Source organism: Globicephala melas, chromosome 5 (assembly GCF_963455315.2).
Source record: "Globicephala melas chromosome 5, mGloMel1.2, whole genome shotgun sequence".
NCBI lineage: Eukaryota > Metazoa > Chordata > Mammalia > Artiodactyla > Delphinidae > Globicephala > Globicephala melas.
Window position 1 is genome coordinate 42,745,237 of NC_083318.1, and position 22,679 is coordinate 42,767,915.

At 40.1% G+C, this 22,679-nt stretch overlaps 1 protein-coding gene across 9 annotated transcripts in view; it reads left to right on the top strand.

Moving 5' to 3' along the window:
- Positions 1-22,679, top strand: part of CC2D2A (coiled-coil and C2 domain containing 2A) — a 135,519-nt gene that overhangs the window by 82,129 nt on the left and 30,711 nt on the right. For 7 of the 9 annotated variants that reach the window (XM_060299172.1, XM_060299171.1, XM_060299174.1 and 4 more), the window contains 8 exons: positions 4,839-4,995; positions 7,164-7,311; positions 12,329-12,467; positions 14,611-14,814; positions 16,433-16,525; positions 17,499-17,590; positions 18,599-18,613; positions 20,990-21,157. In XM_060299172.1, the coding sequence (XP_060155155.1) occupies positions 4,839-4,995; positions 7,164-7,311; positions 12,329-12,467; positions 14,611-14,814; positions 16,433-16,525; positions 17,499-17,590; positions 18,599-18,613; positions 20,990-21,157 (1,016 nt within the window). The remainder of the gene's footprint in view (positions 1-4,838; positions 4,996-7,163; positions 7,312-12,328; positions 12,468-14,610; positions 14,815-16,432; positions 16,526-17,498; positions 17,591-18,598; positions 18,614-20,989; positions 21,158-22,679) is intronic. The other 2 variants (XM_060299173.1, XM_030864240.2) reach the window with 1 other exon arrangement.

A 22,679-nucleotide genomic window follows, 5' to 3' on the forward strand; every position in this document is an offset into this window, starting at 1 on the left:
TTGGGCATCATTAACCGTGGTGACCAGCACAGCACATCCACAAGGAATTAAAAATCAAAACAGAAGCTCAGAGGCATCTCTTAAAGTCCTTCCACAATATAATACTTGATAAACTATTAAAGTCTAGCAGGGATGTGTTTGCAAAGCCACTGGAGTCAGATAATATAGAAATTTTGTCCTGTGCAGCTGAGTAAACAAACACTGAATTCTATTATGGAAGGGGATATAAGGAATCTGAAAAATATTTGGATTTGTTTTTATTTTTAGATGTGTTTCACACCCTGATTTAGTTGCCCTGGGTGTTGGGCTGTTTGGGAATTCATTAGTCATAGGAGTGGTTAAGAAAGACACAAAGTCAGGCAAGATTTAACTAAATACTAAATACTGCATTTATGTCATCTTGTGAAGCATTTTACCAGCATAAATGGTATTTTCTGACTGTTGGTATGGTTTCTATTGCCTTAACTTGAAGGGTTTTATTAGCTCCTGATTTTTTTAAAGCATTTAAGGCTTAATGTAGTTTGTTTTTCACCTCCTTGCCTTTGGGTTCCTAGAAATACAGATGATTTAATTATAAATATGGAATATGCCATAAAATTCCTATAAGGCCTCAGAAACTTAATGTCTTCCTTGAAAAAAAAAGTGTGTCTTGAAAAGACATTCTTACAAGTTAAAATTTAAGTTAAATAAAAGAAATTCTTTTGTCATAAAGCTGAATAAAATCAGTTGGCCAACAAGATTTAATGAGATATTTGGGAAATGTTATCATGTTTATGAAAGATCTTTGTAAACTTCAAAGTATTATAAAAATGCACATGCTTGTTGTCAACTGTATGCCCAAACAAAGAAGGAAGAAACATTTATTGAGCTCATACAGAGGGAAAGAGGCTTTTCATCCATCTCAGCTAAACTGCACCACTGCCTTCCTGCTGAGCTTTGGGTAACATCCTCATTTTACAATGAGAGCAAAAGTGAGGGGAATGTCATGCCCAAGGTCACACAGCACAGCTAGTAAGTTGCAATGTCAGGATTCAGTCCCAGACCAGTTGAACCACAAGGCTGCCCTGTCCTGTCCACCACACTGCCCTCTGCAGGCTGTGGGAGGAGCTGACAGTCATGTGGGGAGTAAAACAAGTCAGGTAAAAAAATCTGAGAGCCGTACTACACCCAAGTCTACCAGCTGTTCAGAGAAGAAAACAGTTCCATTCCATGGATTTATCATCTAACAATTTACTTCTATTAACTGTTCTATGTTTAACCTTTTGAGGAACTGCCAGATTGCTTTCCAAAGTGGCTGCATTATTTTACATTCCCACCAGCAGTGTGTGAGTTTCCATTTTCTCCACATCCTTGCCACACTTGTTTTCATTTGCCTTTTTGATTGCAGCCCTCCTTGTGGGTGTGAAATAGTATCTCAGTGTGGTTTTGCTTTGCATTTCCTTGACCGATAATGATGCTGATCGTTCATACAAGCATTATTCATAATAGTCAAAAAGTGGAAACAACCCAAATACCCATCAAGTAAAATGTGACATAGCCATACAATGGAATATTATTTGGCAATAAAAAAAGAACAAAGTACTGATACATGGTACAACATGGCTGATTCTTTAAAGCATTAAGAATGAAAGCTAAGTGAAAGAAGTCAGTTACAAAGAATCACAAGGTGTATGAGTCCATTTACTTAAAATGTCCAGAATAGGCAGATCTATAGAGACAGAGTATATTTGTGGTTGCCTAGGGCTGTCGGGAAGGGGAGGTAAAAAGGGAAATAACTGCTAGTGGGTATGAGAGTTTTTTCAGGGTGACGAAATGTTCTAAAATGGATTGTAGTGTTATTTTTCTGGATTTTGTGAGTTTATAGCATTTGCCAGCTTTTAAAATTTATACTTCGTTGTGATTTGTTCTCATTCTAAATAGTCTCTTCTGTAAAAATAAGTAAATAAATAAATTTTGTCCAAAAAATCAGAAAAAAAAAAAAACGGGAGTTAACCTGCTCCCATCTAAATATATTAATTCACAGATGGTAGGTACTGAGCAGTCAAAGGGAAATCAAACAAGATCCCTACTTTCAGGAATCTCACCATCCAGTAAGACAAATGATGCATAAACAACGAATTTCAATAGAGGGAATAAACATTCCCACAGGGAAATCATAGGGAAAGGTGGTGGCACCTAAGTAAGTATGGGTGGGCATGTGGCAGGTCTCACTCAGTGTCCAGTACAGCAGGAGCACCTTCCAGGGAGGTAAAGCCCCTGCGCGAAGTGGGCAGTGCACCCTCGCCTTGCTGAGAGACCAAGCAAGCCCCTTGAGGGTCTGAGAGGAACTCAGACAGGAAGAGTTCGGTGGTCTTTTGATCACGATGGCCCATGCTAAGGTGATCCCTTAACCTTTGATTGTAGCCATTGTTTTTATAGCACTTCCGTGTTTTGTGGTTCTTTCATTCAGATTTTAAATTATCTTTCAGTCATTATTTCTCACCAATCTATCTAAAGTAATTATACTTTATGAATCATGGTTATGGCTTTAAAAGGTTTCTTAATTGTTTAATCACCCTTCTGATTTTCCTTGACCAATGAGGAAGATGTAAGAAAAAGTGTACGAGTTTTGAAGTGAAACAGTTGTAGATTCAAATCGCAGCTTTGTGACTTAAGAGATGAGGGACTAGGGGAAGTTTCTCCCCTTTGTCGAGCCACACACATCCATAATCTAGAATTGCTGGGTCTGTTATCGCGCTTAATCTTTACCACAAACCGTCCTTCATAGGATTGTGGTTAAGTTTAAACGAGATAACAGATGGCTTCATACAAAGGAATGTCTCAGTGAATTAAAATTTGGGGGGAAGTACAAAAAATTTTAAAGAAAAACCCACCATTTTCTCAGACTGAAACTTGATGCCGGTGAGTCCATAACTGAACAGGTCAAACCAAGGTCTCCTGTGCAATAAACAACAACCTGCTACGTGTTCTTTAAGGTCTGTGATATTATAAAACTGGCAGGCTCTTATGAGAGGTTGAGGTAAGCAAAAACAATGGCCCTCCTTTCTCCATTGGAGTTCTGAGCCAATAAAAATATAGAGAAAAAGTGTTAAAAGGGGGATCACCTATAAATTAATAGAGCCTTGAGGGACATACCAATCAATTGCAACGTATGGAATAAATTGTGATGTTAATTCAAAGTAATTTTTTGAGACTCTAAAGAGCATTTGAAACTTACTGATATTTGACATTATTAAGGAATTGCTGTGATAATAGTATTGTAATTATGCCTTTTTATATCCTTCTCTTTTAGAGATACATATTGAAACATTTACAGTAAAATGATGTCTGAGTTCAAAATACTGGTGGAGAGTCAAATGGTTGAGAGTGTAGATAAAACCAGATTGGCCATAAGTTAATGGTAATTGAAGCTAGGTAGGTGATGGGTTCATGGTATATTCTTCTTCTAAGATTACATATATTTGAAATTTTCCCTAAAAGATCTTTTTAATAAGGAAAAAAATATCACCTATCTACTGATAAAGATGAATTTGGAGAGCGTGGCTAAAATGTGCCACTCATGGGCTTCCTGCTGAGCCCCTGAATTAGGCAGAGGTAAGCCCTGAACAATCACAGGTTTCTTGGCACATCCAGCCTGTTAGAATACCTCACAGTGGTACTGAGTCTGGGGTTTTGAGTTCAGTTCCTATGCAGTCTCTGCTTTGTCTTTGCCCCAGTAGCCCCTCAAAGCTCAATCAGCCATCTTGCAAATGTGAGCTGGTAGATACAGGGAGATGAAGCCAGGATAGCAGCCCAGTACCAATCCATCCTCATCCTTATCCTTGGACAAGAATTCATTTCACATGCCGTGATACGAGGAGGGTAGGCAGAGAGGCTCCGTAGTGTCATTTTTGTGCATGCAGGTTGTAAATGGAAAGTATTAATCAGAGGGAACTCTATTGCATAAGAAGAAAAACAGGAGTACTTAATTTGTAGAAATAAAAGAGTAAAATCTGCATTTTAGAGAAATGTGTACCAGCCAGAGAAGCCTCATGGGAAGAAAGAATAAAACATAGAAAGGAAGCCAGCAGAGCTGTGGAATATTTTATCTTTTACCACAAAAGAAATGACCCAAGAATACAGGGGAAGCAGAGGGTCCTACTGAGACTGTATTGTGTATTCATAATCTGTGGTTGCCCTGGCAATGGGTCCTTCATCTCATGGTGATGGCATTACAGTAAGACACACCACAGTAATTAGTATCAGAGCTACAGGTGGTCAAGTTAGCTCCATTTTGGGAGAAGGCCTGAGAAGAAGCTGGATAGGATTTCAGCAACTAACAAATAAAATGAGGTCTTGAAGGAAAGAACTTTGAGAGATTTACCAAATAACAGATTTGAACCTGATACCCTAGAGTACTTCTAGGTATGGTGCGTTTCCTATTGACTTTGAGGTTGGTGCAGATAATGAACCATCTAGTGGCATGTCCATATTGTCCCACCTTTCAACCTGATGGCGTTTCTCTCTGAAATAATCTGAACCAGGAGAAAGAGGAAGCCCATTCTCCAAACTACTGTGTATTAGTTTGACATAGAAACAACTGCAGTCGCCTGATAATTTGATTAACCTCTCTACCCCAGGAGATTAGGCCAGGCAAGAGGACAGGGTGCCAACAACGTGACCATAAATAGGGTATAACCTGGTCTCCATGGAGACCATAGCAACACAACTCAACTTTCCACTCTGAGATGGGTGCTCTTGACTAGAACAGTGACCAGCACAGGAAAATGTACTCATTATCTGGGAGTGAGCACCCTTTACTGCTGTTTTTATTTGGCTGTTCCCTTCCTCAATTTCAGGTATATGAAACAGTTGGACACAGTGGTACCACCTTGCTAGCAGAAGTGTTTCTGCCTATTCCTGAAACGACTGTTGTCTCTGGAAGAGCTCCCACTGAAGAAGTGGAGTTTAGCAGTAACCAGCATGTGACACTGGACCACGAGGGAGTTGGCAGTGGTATGGAAAGCCTCAATGGCTAACGGATTCATGGTCAAATTTGAACATATCTTTTTTTTCACGTATCAGACAAGCAGACAATTATAAAATTGCTATCAGAAAAATTAAAGCAATAATCATATACAATTTTTGGCAAAGTCATTTTTATATACTATGGGTGGCCAGAAAATTCATATAACTATGCAAGTGTAAAGTAGTTTTACCATGTGAATTAAGGGCCTTCAGATTGCCTTTGACACCTTAATTCAACTTCCAGGAATCTTTCCTAAGAAAACAATTTGAAATGAAGACAAAACTTTGTGCATAAAAAAAAAATGTACCTCACAGTGTTATTTGTAAGGTTGAAAAGTTTGAAATAAATAATAGGGAGATTATTAAATAATATTCTCTTATCTCCTTCTACAATTCTGATTAAATATATGATGGACCGTCTCACTCCGTCCACCATGTTTTTTAACCTCTCTTTAATATACTTGACATCTCTTTTTTTCACTTTTATATTCTGTGCAATTTCTTTAAGTCGGTCTTCCAAATCATGAATTCACTTTTTGGCTATGTCCAGTCATTGAAACTCATCACTGCGTTTCTTGTTTCAATGATTATATTCTTCACCTCTAGAAATTCTATTTAGTTTTTTACAATCAGTTCTGACAACGTTTTGTCCTTTTCTGACACTCTCGATCATTTCTTTTATTCATTAATTCATTCATTTATTCTTTAAAACACATTAAAATATTTTTCAATATTCTGTATCTGATCATTCCAACACCTATCTGCTTATTGGTCTGATTCTGATTCTGTTTCCTCATGTGCCTGGTGATTTTTTATTATGAGAGCATATCTGGAACTTTATCTTCAAGAATTCTTTGAGTCTCTAAACTGATCACCAGTCTAAAAGTCTGGAGGCTTTAGCTTTTAGTTCCAGCTCTGCTACTGACAAGCTGTGTGATCCTAGTAATCATGTAACCTCTTTGAATATCATCTTCCTCATTCATAAAATGGATCTAATAATAACACCCTTAATGTCATATAGGGTTATTCTGAAAATCAAGATGGAGTGTTCAGTATGAAGGAAAGATCTTTGAAAAACACAAAGATGCTGTTATAGGGTTAACAGTGGTATTGTTTTTGTGTTAAAAATATTAACTGGAACTCCCCAAAGCATGAAGTTGCTATATTTCATGCTTGAAAATCTTTACTTCCTTTACTTGATTAAATGTCCTGCCCCGAGACTTTTTTTTATCACTAATGTCCGATCAGTGAGGGCCAAATCAGTGAGGCTTTACCGTCGCTACAACAGCTGAGCAATAGCATCTGTGGAGCGGTCAGCGTTTCCCAGGCATGTCTGAGTCTTTGCAAGTTTTACCTCACTTAACATGCTGTTCCTCACTCCAGGCACACTGTGACCTTAGGGCCTTTGCCTTTGTTCCTTCTGCCAAGAAGGCTCTTTCGCAAGATACCTACATGCCTCACTTAGCTTTCTTCAGGCCTTTATGACTTCTCATGGGCCCTCCCTGGCCACCCCTTCTGAAAGTTCAACCCCTGCCTCTCCAAACACACATTTTCTATACACCTTCCCTAATTTGTTTCTCTTTTGCATTTATCACTCTCTAACATACTGCCCATGTCTCTTACTTATCTTCTTATATCCTGTCTCTCCTACTTGAATGTAAACTCCATGAGAACAGGGATTCCTATCAGTTTTGTTTCTTTACTGCTATCTTTGTGACCAGAATAGTGCCAGCATGAAGTAGGAGCTCAAAGAAGTATCTACTGAATGAATGAATAAATGAATGTCTTCACAGTAATCCATAAGAGGGGGTACTATTATGTTCCCTATTTTATACACAATGAAACCAAGGTTCAGAGAAGTTAAGTAATTTGTCCACACAGCTGTCAAGTGGCAGAACCAGAATATACATGCAGTTGGTCCCACTCCAAAGTGCATCGTTTATTATAATGCCTACACTCTGCTGTCAAGAGATAGAGCCAAGTGGCCGATGGGGAGCATCATTCCCTGAAGTTCAGTGATGTTGATTTGAATTATGTGTTCCATCCCCACCACTCCCACCCACTCTGTTCCATTTGTCTACTTTCTGCTTTCTTACTAGTACTGGGCTCACTCCCTCTTTCTAAACAACGTCCTATTTAATCTGCTGTTTCCCCAGGAGTACCCTTCTCATTTGAAGCTGATGGTAGTAATCAACTGATTCTAATGACCTCGGGGAAAGTGTCCAACAGTGTGGCATGGGCCATTGGAGAAAATGGGATTCCTTTAATTCCTCCATTGTCACAGCAGAATATTGGATTTAGAAGGTAATGTATGGCTAGAATAAGCTGATGAGCAATGTCAGCATTGGCATGAACAATACCCAGTGGGAAAAATCTTGCAATATCACATTCTTTCCTTTTATTGTTATGTGCCAGTATTTTCAGTTTTTTTTTTATTAGTAAAGCACTTTACCTTATTTAATCTTCACCAATTAACTGTGAAGTATTCTTTTCCCAATTTCACAAATGGGGAAAGTGCATAGCACATAGCTGTATATATCAATATTTGGCCCTCAGTAAAGTTCATTGTAAATGATGATTGGTGTAGAACCTTCTGATTATATGAAAGTCCCTATTCTCAGCCCCCTTCCTTGATTGCCAGCCCTAGGTTTCTACTCAGAACAGCAGAAAGGGACTCTGGGCCTCACTAGTTCACTCCAGATGGACGGACCCTCTCTCCTTGTGGTTGATGCCTGTCCAGGCAGCCTGGACTGTGTCTTGCTTCTGTCCTTCCCCAATAGATGTGTCTTGAGTGGATCATCTTACCACTGATGTCTCAACTGCCTCCATAAAATAAAAGGACTTATCTTGATCACCAAGAAGACACTTCCCAAGCCAAAGACTGTCATTTTCAATGTGTGGAAAAACAGACTGGGGCTGGTTTTGTTCCCTTTACGCCCTCTCCATCCAGTGCAAATGCTTGTACCCATGCGATAAAAACAACAAGGCCTTTCTCAGCCAGGACCCTGGCAGCATTTCCAGTGGAGGCTCGTTTAAGTCTTTGAATATAAGCCTTTTGCATTTGTCTCATTGAGTTTTATGCTGGAGACATTTTCTGGGGGTGAAAGCTCCAGCTCCTCAGGAGAGGAGTTAAAACACTGTGAGTGATGAGAGATGCAGCCCTGTTGATAAAGCCCCAACTCATAGAGGGAACCTACCTCAACATAATAAAGGCCATATACAACAAACGCAGAGCAAACATCTTTTTTTTTTTTTTTTTTTTTTGTGGTACACGGGCCTCTCCCATTGCAGAGCACAGGCTCCAGACGTGCAGGCTCAGTGGCCATGGCTCATGGGCCCAGCCACTCTGCGACATGTGGGATCCTCCCAGACCGGGGCACGAACCCGTGTCCCCTGCATCGGCAGGCGGACTCTCAACTACTGCGCCACCAGGGAAGCCCCAAACATCATTCTTAATGGTGAAAAACTGAAAGCATTTCCTCTAAGATCAGGAACAAGACAAGGATGTCCACGCTCACCACTATTATTCAACATAATTTTGGAAGTCCTAGCCATGGCAATCAGAGAAGAAAAAGAAATAAAAGGAAAACAAATTGGAAAAGAAGAAGTAAAACTGTCACTGTTTGAAGATGACATGATACTATACATACAGAATCCTAAAGATGCCACCAGAAAACTACTAGAGCTAATCAATGAATCTGGTAAAGTTGCAGGATACAAAATTAATGCACAGAAATCTCTTGCATTCCTATACACTAATGATGAAAGATCTGAAAGAGAAATTAAGGAAACACTTCCATTGACCACTGCAACAAAAAGAGTAAAATACCTAGGAATAAACCTACCTAGGGAGACAAAAGACCTGTATGCAGAAAACTATAAGACATTGATGAAAGAAATTAAAGATCATACCAACAGATGGAGAGATATACCATGTTCTTGGATTGGAAGAATCAACATTGTGAAAATGACTATACTACCCAAAGCAATCTACAGATTCAATGCAATCCCTATCAAATTACCAATGGCATTTTTTACGGAACTAGAACAAAAAAATTTTTAATTTGTATGGAGACACAAAAGACCCTGAATAGCCAAAGCAGTCTTGAGGGAAAAAAACAGAGTGGGAGGACTCAGACTCCCTGACTTCAGACTATACTACAAAGCTAAAGTAATCAAGACAATATGATACTAGCACAAAAACAGAAATACAGATCAATGGAACAGGATAGAAAGCCCAGAGATAAACCCACGCACCTATGGTCAACTAATCTATGACAAAGGTGGCAAGGATATACAATGGAGAAAAGACAGTCTCTTCAATAAGTGGTGCTGGGAAAACTGGACAGCTACATGTAAAAGAATGAAATTAGAACACTCCCTAACACCATACACAAAAATAAACTCAAAATGGATTAGAGACCTAAATATAACACTGGACCCTATAAAACTCTTAGAGGAAAACATAGGAAGAACACTCTTTGACATAAATTACAGCAAGATCTTTTTTGATCCACCTCCTAGAGAAATGGAAATAAAAACAAAAATAAACAAATGGGACCTAAAGAAACTTAAAAGCTTTTGCACAGCAAAGGAAACCATAAACAAGACAAAAAGACAACGCACAAAATGGGAGAAAATATTTGCAAACAAATCAACAGACAGGGCTTCCCTGGTGGCACAGTGGTTGAGAGTCTGCTTGCCAATGTGGGGGAAACGGGTTTGTGCCCTGGTCTGAGAAGATCCCACATGCCACGGAGCGGCTGGGCCCGTGAGCCATGGCTGCTGAGCCTGAGTGTCCGGAGCCTGTGCTCCGCAACGGGAGAAGCCACAACAGTGAGAGGCCCACGTACCGCAAAAAAAACAGACAAAGGATTAATCTCCAAAATATATAAACAGCTCATGCAGCTCAATATTAAAGAAACAAACAACTCAATCCAAAAATGGGCAGAAGACCTAAATAGACATTTCTCCAAAGAAGACATACAGATGGCCAAGAAGCACATGAAAAGCTGCTCAACATCACTAATTATTAGAGAAATGCAAGTCAAAACTACAATGAGGTATCACCTCACACCAGTTCGAATGGGCATCATCGGAAAATCTACAGGCAACAAATGCTGGAGAGGGTGTGGAGAAAAGGGAACCCTCCTACACTGTTGGTGGGAATGTAAATTGATACAGCTGGTATGGAGAACAGTTTGGAGGTTCCTTAAAAAACTAAAAATAGAATTACTATATGACCCAGCAATCCCACTACTGGGCATATACCCCCAGAGAAAACCATAATTCAAAAAGACACATGCACCCCAATGTTCACTGCAGCACTATTTACAATAGCCAGGACATGGAAGCAACCTAAATGCCCATCAACAGACAAATGAATAAAGAAGATGTGGTACATAGATACAATGGAATATTACTCAGCCATAAAAAGGAACAAAATTGGGTCATTTGTAGAGACGTGGATGGACCTAGAGACTGTCATACAGAGTGAAGTAAGTCAGAAAGAGAAAAACAAATATCGTACATTATCACATACATGTGGAACCTAGAAAAATGGTACAGATGACTGGGCAGGGCAGAAGTAGAGACACAGATGTAGAGAACAAATATATGGACACCAAGGCGGGAAAGCTGCAGGGGATGGGGATGGTGGTGTGATGAATTGGGAGATTGGGATTGACATGTTTACACTGATGTGTATAAAATGGATGACTAATAAGGACCTGCTGTATAAAAAAATAAAATTAAATTCAAAAAAAATAAAGCCCCAACTCAACCAAGGTGACCACACTGGCCCCCTTGGAACTCAGTCATGTCCAAAGTTGGTGCTTAAGTTGGTTGCATAAGTGTTTATTTTTTCTCTTTTATTTTAGGTACAAGTGGTCCCCAGTTATCTGGGAGATGAGGCCTTCTCGGCATCCTGCACAAGATGCAGAGGCACCTGTCACTAGTCTGGATCAGGGACTCAGGACACTTTAACGCACTGGGCAGAGTTGTAGGAATGCAGGGTCACAGTTGCATTCCTTCTATTTATACTTCTTTTCTCCCCCAGTTTTACTGAGATATAACTGACATATAGCACTGTATAAGTTTAAGATGTACAACATAATGATTCGGTATTTGTACATACTGCAAAATGACTATCACGATAAGTTTAGGTAACACATCCATCACCACACATAGTTATAATTTTTTCCTTATGATGAGAAATTTTAAGATCTGCTATCTTAGCAATTTCCAAGTATACAATAGAGTATTATTAACTATAGTTACCATGCTGTACATTAGATTTCCAGAACTTATTCATCGTATAACTGGAAGTTTGTACTCTGGAGTCCCTTCATCCATTTCTCCGTCCCCCTCACCTCTGCCTCCACCAATCTATTCTCTGTTTTTATGAGTTTGTGTTTTTTAGATTCCACATAGAAGTGAGATCATCTCAGTATAATGCCCTCAAGGTCCATCCAGTTGTTTCAAATGACAGGATTTCCTTCTTTTACGGCTGAATAATATTCTACATATGATATATATATTATACATATGTATCATATTTTATTTATCCATTCATCCATTGATGGACACTTAGGTTGTTTCCATGTCTTAGTTATTGTAAATAATGCTGCAGTAAACATGGGAGTGCAGATATCTCTTCGGGATACTGATTTTGTTTACTTTGGATATATCCCCAGTTGTGGGATTGCTGGATTATATGGTTGTTCTACTTTTCATTTCTTGAGGAGCCTCCGTACTGTTTTTCATAGTGGCTGCACCAATTTCCATTCCCACCAATAGTGCACAAGGGACCACCTTTTTCTTCATATCCTTGACAACACTTGTTTTCACTTGTCTTTTTGATTATAGCCATTCTGACAGGTGTGACGTGATATTTCATTATAGTTTTGATTTGCATTTCCCTGATGATTAGCGATGTTGAGCATCTTTTCATGTGTCTGTTGGCCACTTGTACGTCTTCTTTGGAAAAATGTCAGTTCAGATCCTTTGCCCATTTTAATTAGATTATTTGTTTTCTTGCTACTGAGTTGTATGAGTTCCTTATATTTTTTGGATATTAACCCCTTATTAGATGTGTGCTTTGAAAATACTTTCTCCCACCATTCAGACTTCTTTATTATGCTTATAACATATTTAATAGTAACCATCAAGTAAAGAAAAATGTCAAAAGTCCTTCCTTATGATCAGATTTTCTCTCATAGGGAATAGCCTCCTTAAGCAGTGCTGTCCCTGGGATTTTGTGGTCTTAATGCAAACTGCTCTGTGATAAAGTCGGTCTCATGGAATCAACTTTCATTTTCAGCGCTTTGAAGAGAGCAGATGCCATCTCATCTATCGGCACATCAGGACTGACAGACATGAAAAAGTTGGCCAAGTGGGCAGCAGAGTCCAAGCTTGACCCCAATGACCCCAGCAATGCCCCTTTGATGCAGCTCATCTCGGTAATGTGGCAGGAGATCTGGACATGCACCACTTCTCCACTTGGTGTGATAATAACAGAAATGGCTGGGTCTTGACACACATTTTCTTCCCCATATGTTCTCCTGCGCAATAGTGTTTAAGAGCATGAAGCCTGGGTTGAATGACAGGTTTAAATTTTAGCTCTGTACCTACTGGCTGTATGATGAAGGCAAGCACGCATGCCCCTAAGCCCTGTGATGCCCTCACAGTGTTGTCAGGAGGAAATGAGCTACTGCGATCAACATCAAGCTGGGCACACGGTCAGTGTACAGTCAACATCAGCTGCTGCTGTTGTTGTTACTCTTACCTCTAACCTCTGTAAACCCCCTAAAGAAAGGTTTCAATTTGCCCCTTCTGTGGAGAGACACTGAACCCAGACACTCAGGGTTCCTTGCTCCACATCCCACAGATGGTAAGGACACGGCTCCAAGTTGATGTGATTTCAGGCCCTGTGCTCTTTCCATCATACTTTGAAGGGCTGATGGGGCATTTTCAGAAATGGTGGTTTTGTTTGTTTTCTTGTTGGATGATTAATTAGATTACCTTTTAGGTTTCACTGAAGTGTTTTTGATATAAATTGCTTGTATCTGTCATAACATTCAGAATTCTTTCTTCAACGAATTTGTAAATAAAATGGAACATTAGTCAGTAAATGATTTCTCTTGGTAACAAATACAATTGCTTTTACTCCCAAGTTCATAATTCCCACAAAACCTAATAAACAAGTAGATGATCCAGAAAGTGGCCATAGCAACACATTCCGTGATCACGTTTCTTAGTTCGAGTCCATCAGTAGGGTAACTATAACCAGGATGAAAACTTTCACTTCTCCCCTAGTGATTCTAAGATAAGTCCCAAAGCAAGCTTTGGTTTATTCTGACTTTTATCTTCATAAAATCTCCTTCCAACATGATACTTAGTGCATGTTGATACTTAGAGAACTATTAGAAAGAATGAATTATCTTATTTAACCAAAACATTTCTTGCATAATTGGTGAATGAGTGAAGTCCCAATATATGTCTTCATTGTTTCATTTTTGTTTTATTAATTAAAATATCCACCTTAGAAAAAAAAGAATAGGCCATATTACCTGAAGTGTAGCCTATTTCATATAAAGCTTTCAAATTATTGATATGTTTCAATGACTAGCTTTAAATGGACAATAATATAGTGCATATGTCTCCTTCATTTTTTTTTTTCTTTTTAACTATTTGCTTCCCATAGAAGGACAAAACACAGAGTTTGCCCTCCTGACTGGCCTCTTTTTTATGAACCAGGATTTTCACAGCAGTATCACCTTTCCCATCGCAAAGCTCCATCAGATCTCTGCTCCCTGAAGAGAAGCAGAGATCTGCCCAGGAGGAGTTTGCAGCTGGCAAAGCACCCAGCAGAGGAACAAGCAGACACCTGGGCAGAGTGCAGCCCACACCTGCTAGTCTCTCAGTGGTGCTGAAGCCGCACTTTCTGTACCAGGGTACAGGGGCATCGGAGGCTGGGGCTTGGGTCCACCTCTGGTTCACTTTTCTCAGTGACCAAGGCCATGAGGTGTTGTGCAGGGACAGGAGAGCATGGCTGTGGAGCCAAGTGAAGCTGATCAGCCGACTCTAGGGCCTTTATCTACATTTGTGCATAAATAAAGTCCAAAAGTTATATTTTAAAAATATTTTAAAATATATTTAAAATATTAAAGTGTAAAATACTTTAAAAATACATTTAAAATACATACACTTTATATACATTATGTATATGAATAATCTTATTTGCAGTAGGCACTTGGTAATACACTGATATAAATCTCATATTTTTCAGTCTGTATATTTTCATGACAACTGTTAGAGGAGCGTGCGTACCAAAAATGAACCTTTTAACTTTTATTTCTCTGGAAAAATGATTCATGATACTTTTTATAGCTACTAAATGAATATTAGTAGCTATAAAAGGCAGAGTAGCATCTGCCTCATTACCATTATATTTTAGTGTATTTTCTCTTTAAATGAAATGATGGATGTTTCAAGTCTCTCTGCCTAAAACTGTTAAAACGTCATTCCCAAAAGCTCAGTGCCAAGTTTCTTTGGATGAAATCTGCCTGTTATCTAGAGTTTTGTATTTCTTGGTTTTTATAGGTTGCTACCAGTGGTGAATCCTACATCCCTGATTTCTTTCGACTGGAACAGCTACAACAGGAATTTAACTTTGTTTCAGATGAGGAATTAAACAGATCCAAACGATTCAGGCTTCTTGGTCTTAGAAGCCAAGGGGTGCCAGAATTCCGAAATTATAAACAAATTCCAATGTATGACCGAGAAATTATGGAAAAGGTATTCCAGGTGAGAAATTGGCTTATTTTATTATTAATAAAATATCTGCTGTGCCATTTGGTATACTATTATGTATGTATTTTGTTGTTGTTGCTATGTTCTCAGTAGCAATATTAGTTCCTCTTTTGTAGTACTTTACATAACCTTCCCATTATTTTTGTTGAATCCAATGTTTAAATAATATCTTTGTCTCAATATAATGACATCTAAACTAGGAAAAATTAGAGGTGTAGGGTTGAAGAGTCTCTTAAGTGTTAATGTGGCAAAGGATTGTGCCTTAGTCAGGAATTCAATGCCATTTTAATCCAGTAAGTATTTACTAAGCACAAAGCACGGTGGTAAGCACTGCAGGGAAAATAGGTGGGTAGGATTTGAGCAGCCTTGGCGCGGGGGGCCAGGAAGGAAGTGGGGACAGTTCTGGGCACCCTAGACAGGCAGCAGGATGCGCAAAGGCTTGGCAGAGGAGGGAACATGGCGGGAATGGGAGCAGGGAGCCTTTGAGGAGTTATAGGTAATAGGCTTGTGTATATGGGGCAAGCCAGTGAAAGCCAGACAAATCTGTGTTTGATGAGGTAAAGGGAGAGCCATTAGAAGTTAATACCAGGACTGTATGATTTTTCTTGCAGAAATTATTCTGGGAGAATATTTTTGGTTATTTGGTTCTTTATATTAGTTTGGACTTGTGATTATGTGATAAAAACCCAATTTGAACTAGCTTATGAACGAAGGGGAGTTTATTAGATAACGAAATCACAAAATAGAGTTAAACATCTAAAACATGTGAATGACAGGAGTTCATCTGCGTCTCAAAGACACCCAACTATTGCCAGGCCCCATCACCATCCTGTCTGGGCTTTCCTTGGTATGGTGACTTCATTTTCCCCCACTGTAGACAGATTTCTCTATTTCATCACTTGGTCACCAGTATCATCCAAGTTCACATCTAGTAGCCTCAGCCAGGAGGGAGAGGTGTGTCCTCTTGTCCCGAGTTTAAAAATCTTGGGGACAACTTTTGAGCCACCCAGCCTGGGTTAGGGGCCACCCTGGGCATTCAGCTGTGACCAGGGAAGGAGTGAAGGGGAACATGGCATCTCCCTGGGGACCCCATGGAATTTTATTGATAGAAAAAAGAGAAAAGTGCAGTGGCCTAAGAAGACAAAGCCAAAGGCAGCCATTCCTCTCCTTCAAGTAGGTGCAAGTCAGCTGCAGCCAGACGCTATTTACTATTTCTGTAATTGCTTTACTTGAAATATCAAAGGCAAAATTTAAGCAGGGGCTTTGGCCCTGCTTAATTGTTTGGGTGAGCTTAGCATCTTGTTTGGGTGAGCTTAGCATCTTGAACTACAGCGACTCTACTACCTCTATTTCTTTCTGCATGAACACTGTAACTTGTAATTACAGATTTCTCTTCTACTTATAAAGCAGTTCGATCAAGTAACTCCAAATCCTGGATACTGCATCAAAGATCAATTCTGAACCAAAAGTTCAGAAGGAACCAGAAGGAACATTTAGAACCATAATTTGTGACTTAAACCACATGTGATAAATAATTCTCTGATCTCAAAAAGGGCATGAGAGAGTACTAGTATTTTAAAATCATAAAAGTATGGCTTCCTTTTAATTTTAGGACTATGAGAAACGGTTACGAGACAGAAATGTAATTGAAACCAAAGACCACATAGATACCCACAGGGCCATAGTAGCCAAGTACCTCCAGCAGGTAAGGAAAACCATTTTAAACAGTCCTCATAGGGGAAAAATAGCCAACATCCTACGGTTGGAGGAGGGAGGTCTCTATTCTTAACCCCTGTAGGCTTATTTTCTCATAATTACAGATTAGATTTGATTAACAGCTATCTTCAACTCTGGAACATGGTTACTTGGTTCTCCTTTGTATTAGTTTGGACTCATGATTATAAGTGATAAAAATCCAATTTGAACTAGCTCAGGAACCAAGGGGAGTGTATTCGATGCAGAAACGCTGAAAACACTAGGATGTGTCTCAGTTTATTATCAGTGGTTCTTAAGAGGGGGTATGATTACAAGGGACTTAACTTTCTAAGTCATGATTTTTTTTTAATATTTGAATTTTTGCATCTTATTACCTTTGTAATAAAAAAAGAAGTTTTATAAATGACATACTAACTGCCCTTCTGCACTAGAAAGTCAAAATATCCTTTTGTCCTTCCTTCCTTTAATTTAACTTATAAGAAACGCCCTAGTGGCTAGAGTACATTTTTCTCATCCGGTTGATCTACCCTGTAGCTCATGTATGAAAAAAAAAAAAAAAAAGAATATTTATGACATTTAAGAGGTCCTCTATTTAGAGAATAATTACGTAGCAAGTCAGTTTGAATAGGGGAAGAACTTCAGAATCAGTTCTGAAGTGTGTGTGCTTCGAGACGGGTCCTATTTTTTGTAGTTGTTCATTCATTCATTCAGCTAAATTTTATGATCTTATCTGCCAGGAATTTTCCCAGGTCCTGAGAATACAGCAGAGAACAAAATAGAATCCCTCTGCCTTAGGGAGCTTATGCTAGTGAGGAAAGCTGGATGATTTACAATACGAAGAGGTCAGAGCTGCAGAGAAAAGTAAAGGTGGTCTGGAAACCTGCACTGAGGTGACATTAGAGCAGTGAAGTGTGCGTTCATAGAACAAAAACATTTTAAATAAAACATACTTCTTTCCTCAGGTTAGAGAATCAGTGATAAATCGTTTTCTAATTGCAAAACACCATTTTCTTCTTTCGGATTTGGTAGTAGAAGAAGAAGTTCCCAATATCAGGTAAAAAAAAAGACCTTTTTTATTATTTCTTTTAAAATTATTTGTATTGTATTATATTAAAAATTTCATGTAAATATAATATTTTACCAAATGGTGTGCATTTGGGCCCCTAATAATACTGGAAACTGGTAAAGCCTGATTAATGCCTAATGTTACACTAGTTGGAGTTTTTCTGTTAGAACAAGTCACACGAGATCCTCTCCATCACATCCAGTGGACCCCATCTCACCTCCCAGCACCTCCAAGTGAACTTCACCAGTCTTGGCTATCTTCTCATTCCAGTCACATGAAGTTTTGACAGCATCCCCTCCAGCACATCATCCTCCTGCTTTCCTCGCCTCCCTATGCCGGGGTCTCCTTTATTCTCCCATCACAGGGCAGTGGGGGTGGCTGAGAACTTGCCCACTAAGATTCTGGGTGGCATGGAGAGGTCTGTTCCAGCACCACAGCTCGGAGACACAGAGCTGCCATGTGTTTGGTGAGGGGCAAGGGCAGCAGGGAACAATGGATATTTACATAGAAGTTGGGAATTGACTGTGTTTACTTGCTTGATTGTCTCCCTATCATTTAGAATAATCCTCAGATGGTCTCAACTTGAGGTGGATGCATGAAAGATGAAAGAGAACTTTCTATACTGGTGGGCTTGCACAGTCTATTAACTTCATGACCCTCCCTGTGATTAAATCTCTTGGTCTCCTGAAAAGGTCATTTCCTATGCATGTACTTCCTCTCCACCATCAAGTTGGCAAGGAGACAAAAAACTGTGCAATCCATGGCAGCCCCTTCTTTTGGCTTTGCCTCCATCCTCGTACAGAAGGGAGGCTGTGCCCACATAAATTCATGCAAACCCTCTCTCTTTATTCCAGGCCCAGAGTCCAGTCATTGAATGTTTGTTTGTTTGTTTTTCAGTCATGAAAATTACACTTTAGAATAGATGATGATTTTTCATGCTGTTTTTCCATTTCTTTTCTTTCTTTTTCTTTTTTCTGCTTTACTTTCTGCATTAAGTTCTGAAGGCTCGGGGTATGTTCTTCCTTCTTTTAATTCTGGTTTGTTCTTGGCTTTAAATTAAAATGTTTCTGTATATAATGGTCCCAGCCACCAAGATGCTCTCAATCTGACTGTTAGGGAGGCAGCAAAGTCTCATGATAGGAGGCACCTCTCTGAGAGGGAGCAAGTATTGAGAAAAGAAGGGATGTACCATGTCATGACCCCCCGCAAAGGTTTCTCTCTGAGGTCCCCAAGTTTGGGTTAGGTAGGTGTCCTGGCAGAGGGATTAAGAAGATGGGCTGTAATTTGTAACAACGTGGATGGACCTTGAGGGCATTATGTTAAATGAGATGAGTCAGACAGAGAAAGACAAATACTATATGATTCTCACTTATACGTGGAATCTAAAAAAGCCAAACTAATAAAAACCGAGACTAGAATGTTAGTCAGTAGGGGTTGGGGGTGGGGGAAACTGGGGAGATGTTTAAGGGTACAAACCTGTAACCAGTAGATAAATCAGTCCTGGAGATCTAATGCACAGCATGGTGATTATAGTCAGCAATACTGATTACAAACTTCAGAGTTACTAAGAGACTAGATCTTAATAATTCTCACCACAAAAAAAGAAATAATAATTATGTGAAGCGATAGATAGAAGTGTTGGTTAATGCTACAGTGGTAACATATTGCCATATATAAATGTATCAAACCAAGACATTGTACACTTTAAACATATACAGTGTTATATGTCAATTATATCTCAATTAAAGTAAAAAATAAATTAAAACGTATAATAAATCAAAAAAGAGATTTGCAAAAATGTAAAACAGTGTCACTCTCCTCGCACTCTTTGTTTTGGAAAGGATAGTTATTTTTCATAATTTTATATCATGTTAACATGTAATGGGCTTATTCTTGTCTTAAATGAGTTAATGAATAAATATATGTAAATGTTAAAAGAAGAAGAAGCTGGGCTGTGTAGTCAGGGTGATCTGATTTTGAACCCCAACTCCCTCTCCCTCCTATTTAGCAAATTCTATCACCTCTTGGAGCCTCCAGTTTCTTCATATGAAAAATGGGATAAATATACTTGTAAGGATTAGAAATATTATACGTAAGGCATCTAGCACTCTGCTTGAACCAGAGAAGTGCTGGTAAATGGTGGTTCCTCTGCGCTCTGTGGGACAGAAGACCCTGGGAAGCAACTGGGAACAAGGGAACAACAGCCCCCGGAAGCCCCTTGCAGCCATCGTCTCCCCGGCTGGCACGTGTCTCTTGGAAAGAGGGCTCCAGTCCAGCAGGCCGCCTGGCCAGCTCTGATACCCACAGGGAAGTAGAGCAGCGTGAGCGCTGCCAGCCCGAGGCCAGCTCTGCACCGCTGGCTTTGTTCTGTGGCTCTCGGGCATAGTCATTAACGTCAGCTTCCTGACACGCAGTCACGGTTGTGTTTCTGTTTAGTCTCTGGGGCAGAATTAAGTTATTTTCTCCATGGCCCTTTCTCCCCCGTGATTCACTGCGTTGCTTTCATCTTCTAGGAAGTGTTAATGGAGGTCATCTCAGTGAGAGGAAGAGAGATGTGAGAGAAGGATCCCCCTGCTCCCCCTCCCTTCCTCCTGTCTCCACCCCCTCCTTTCTCCAACATAATCACTGGCATCATAATCATTGTCATCGTCCCAACAGTCACTATGTTAGGGCCTCTAATGCTAGACCAGTGCCAGGGTGCTCTGTATACATCTCCTCACAAAGTCCTCTCAACAACCCCATTTTACAGATGATGAAACAGAGACTTCAAGAGGTGAAATAATTTGCCCAAGGTGAGCAGGATTCACACCTAGTTTTGCCTAACTGCAGAGAGTGAGGTATCCCTGGAAGGGCCTGAGAAAGCTGTAACCATCAGCTGCCCTGTGAATGCAGCAGGCTAATGAGGGCTCCAGGGGCCCAGGAGAGGGAGCCCCGCTTCGGGCTGATGCGGCTGGGCCTCTGGGGAAGGGGAAATACTGGCCCTGCAAAGTGGTGAAACTGCAACCGAGTGGGTGGATGAGGAGGGAGGTGGAAGGAGGCATTCAGCATGCAGGATTGGCATGAGTGAAAGCAGACAGTAGGAGAGCACAGGCCACGTTTGAGGGGCTGGTGGATAAGCAAGGCAGACAGCAAGCAGGAAGTGCAGGGAGGGACCAGAACATGAATTTCATCCTCTGATTGGTAGCAGTTAAAATGAATGTTAATAATCTACAGAGTGGGCTCTCCCCAATCTTGGGAGAACTTCTTGACAATTTCCACCCTCCTTAAAAAGACAAGGAGTTTTTCAGGGGCTTGTGAGGGACCTTGGGGCAGCATTTGGGAAGTTGTCTCAAGACTTTCCAGATCTTTCTTTTCCCTGGCATCCTAATCTTGCTCTGTAATCATTAGCATTTTGGGCCTGAGCCTTTTCAAGCTGGCAGAACAAAAACGACCACTGAGGCCAAGGAGAAAAGGTCGGAAGAAGGTGACAGCCCAAAACCTGTCTGATGGAGACATAAAGCTGCTGGTGAACATTATCCGGGCTTACGACATTCCAGTGAGGAAGCCAACGACAAGGTGAGAGCCCTCTGAACAGCCCTGGGATGGAATGTGCAGGATCCAACCTCTTTAGAGCACGTTCACTCTCGTTTTTAACACAGTTGTTACTCTGTGGGGCCCGAGGGCAGGGATGGCGGGGAGGAAGAGGGTCCTTGATGAAGTCAGGGCCCTATTGGTTGCAAGTAACAGAACCAAATCAGTCAGTTTAGGGTAAAGAGGGGATTTATTGGGAATATCTCATAGAACTCAAGAACAAGAGGTACAGCCAGACTACATGGTAGAAGTAAAGATTAAAATGGGCTTCTTCAGAGGCCCCATTGTTCCTCTTGCTTGCTTCCCTCTGTGGGTTTGCTTTATTCTTCTCCATGTGATGGAAGTGGTCCATCCTGTCAGGATACCACCCACCAGGTGTCAGCTTCCCAGGAGTGAATCTGAAGATCCTAACTTGGGTCAGGTGTTGATCCATGTCTAGTCACCTACAGTCAGAGAGGCAGGTCACAAGGACCTGTCCTGAAGATGGAGGACAGTTCTCAGAGAAGTGGGTGAGAGCTGGGCAGATACCCAAAAGGTATATATTCTAGATTCTGAAACATGTGTTTGAGCACAAAACTATGACTTCTCTTTTATCTGCTCAGAGAAGTGAATTATGTCTACTGTATTTCATTACATTGGGGCAATGGGGAGCCCCTCACCATAGGTAAGGTGAGGCAAAGTTTCTTATCCCCTTAGAGAACAGAGATGGAAGGACCAAGAATTACTTCTCTTTGCTGGTGCCCTTGTCAATGTCATGAGGGAAACTATAATTTAGTGTACATTCACCGTGTTCTAGGCACTATGCTAGGCACTTTCATTTGTATTATTTCACTTACTTCTCACTACTATTACTGTCTCCATTTTACAAAAGGGAAAATGGAAATGAAGGGAGTGTAAGTGGCTTGCCCAAGGTCATCCAGCTCTCTGATCACAGAAGCACACCCTGCTAGCCTCTGGCATCTTTTGTCCCTAGGGTCTTCCCTTTAAATTATCCACCCCCTATTATTTTGCCCTACTTTATTTTTCTGCTGACTAACTCTTCCACCCATTACAGAACATCTGATCATCACCAGCTATTCTCGGTGTTTTGTTATATGTAAATGTCCATTTAAGCTCTTGAATCTGTGCCATAGCATTGCTTCCTTAAGCCACACAGCCCAACATTCATCTTGATTGCATTAAAGTTTAACTGTGGGGTGAAAAGCTGTTTTTTTTAAAAAGATATGTTGGTGTTTCTCTTATTTTTGGTTTCCATGAAGTTTTTTAAGAGTTAAACCATTTCCTTCAAATAATTACAGGGAAGCATAGTTGATCCTATATGTTATACATTTCAGTCAAGTCAGTTCAAATATCAACTCTTGCACTAAACACACGCAAATCTTAACCTTCTGCCCTTGCAATTAAACTAAATAGGATTGTTCAACTCCTTCTCTGCACTCTTAAGGCCCATGCCCACCCCTCTAGTCTAACATATATCCCACTATATTGTGATTATTTGTTTATCTAG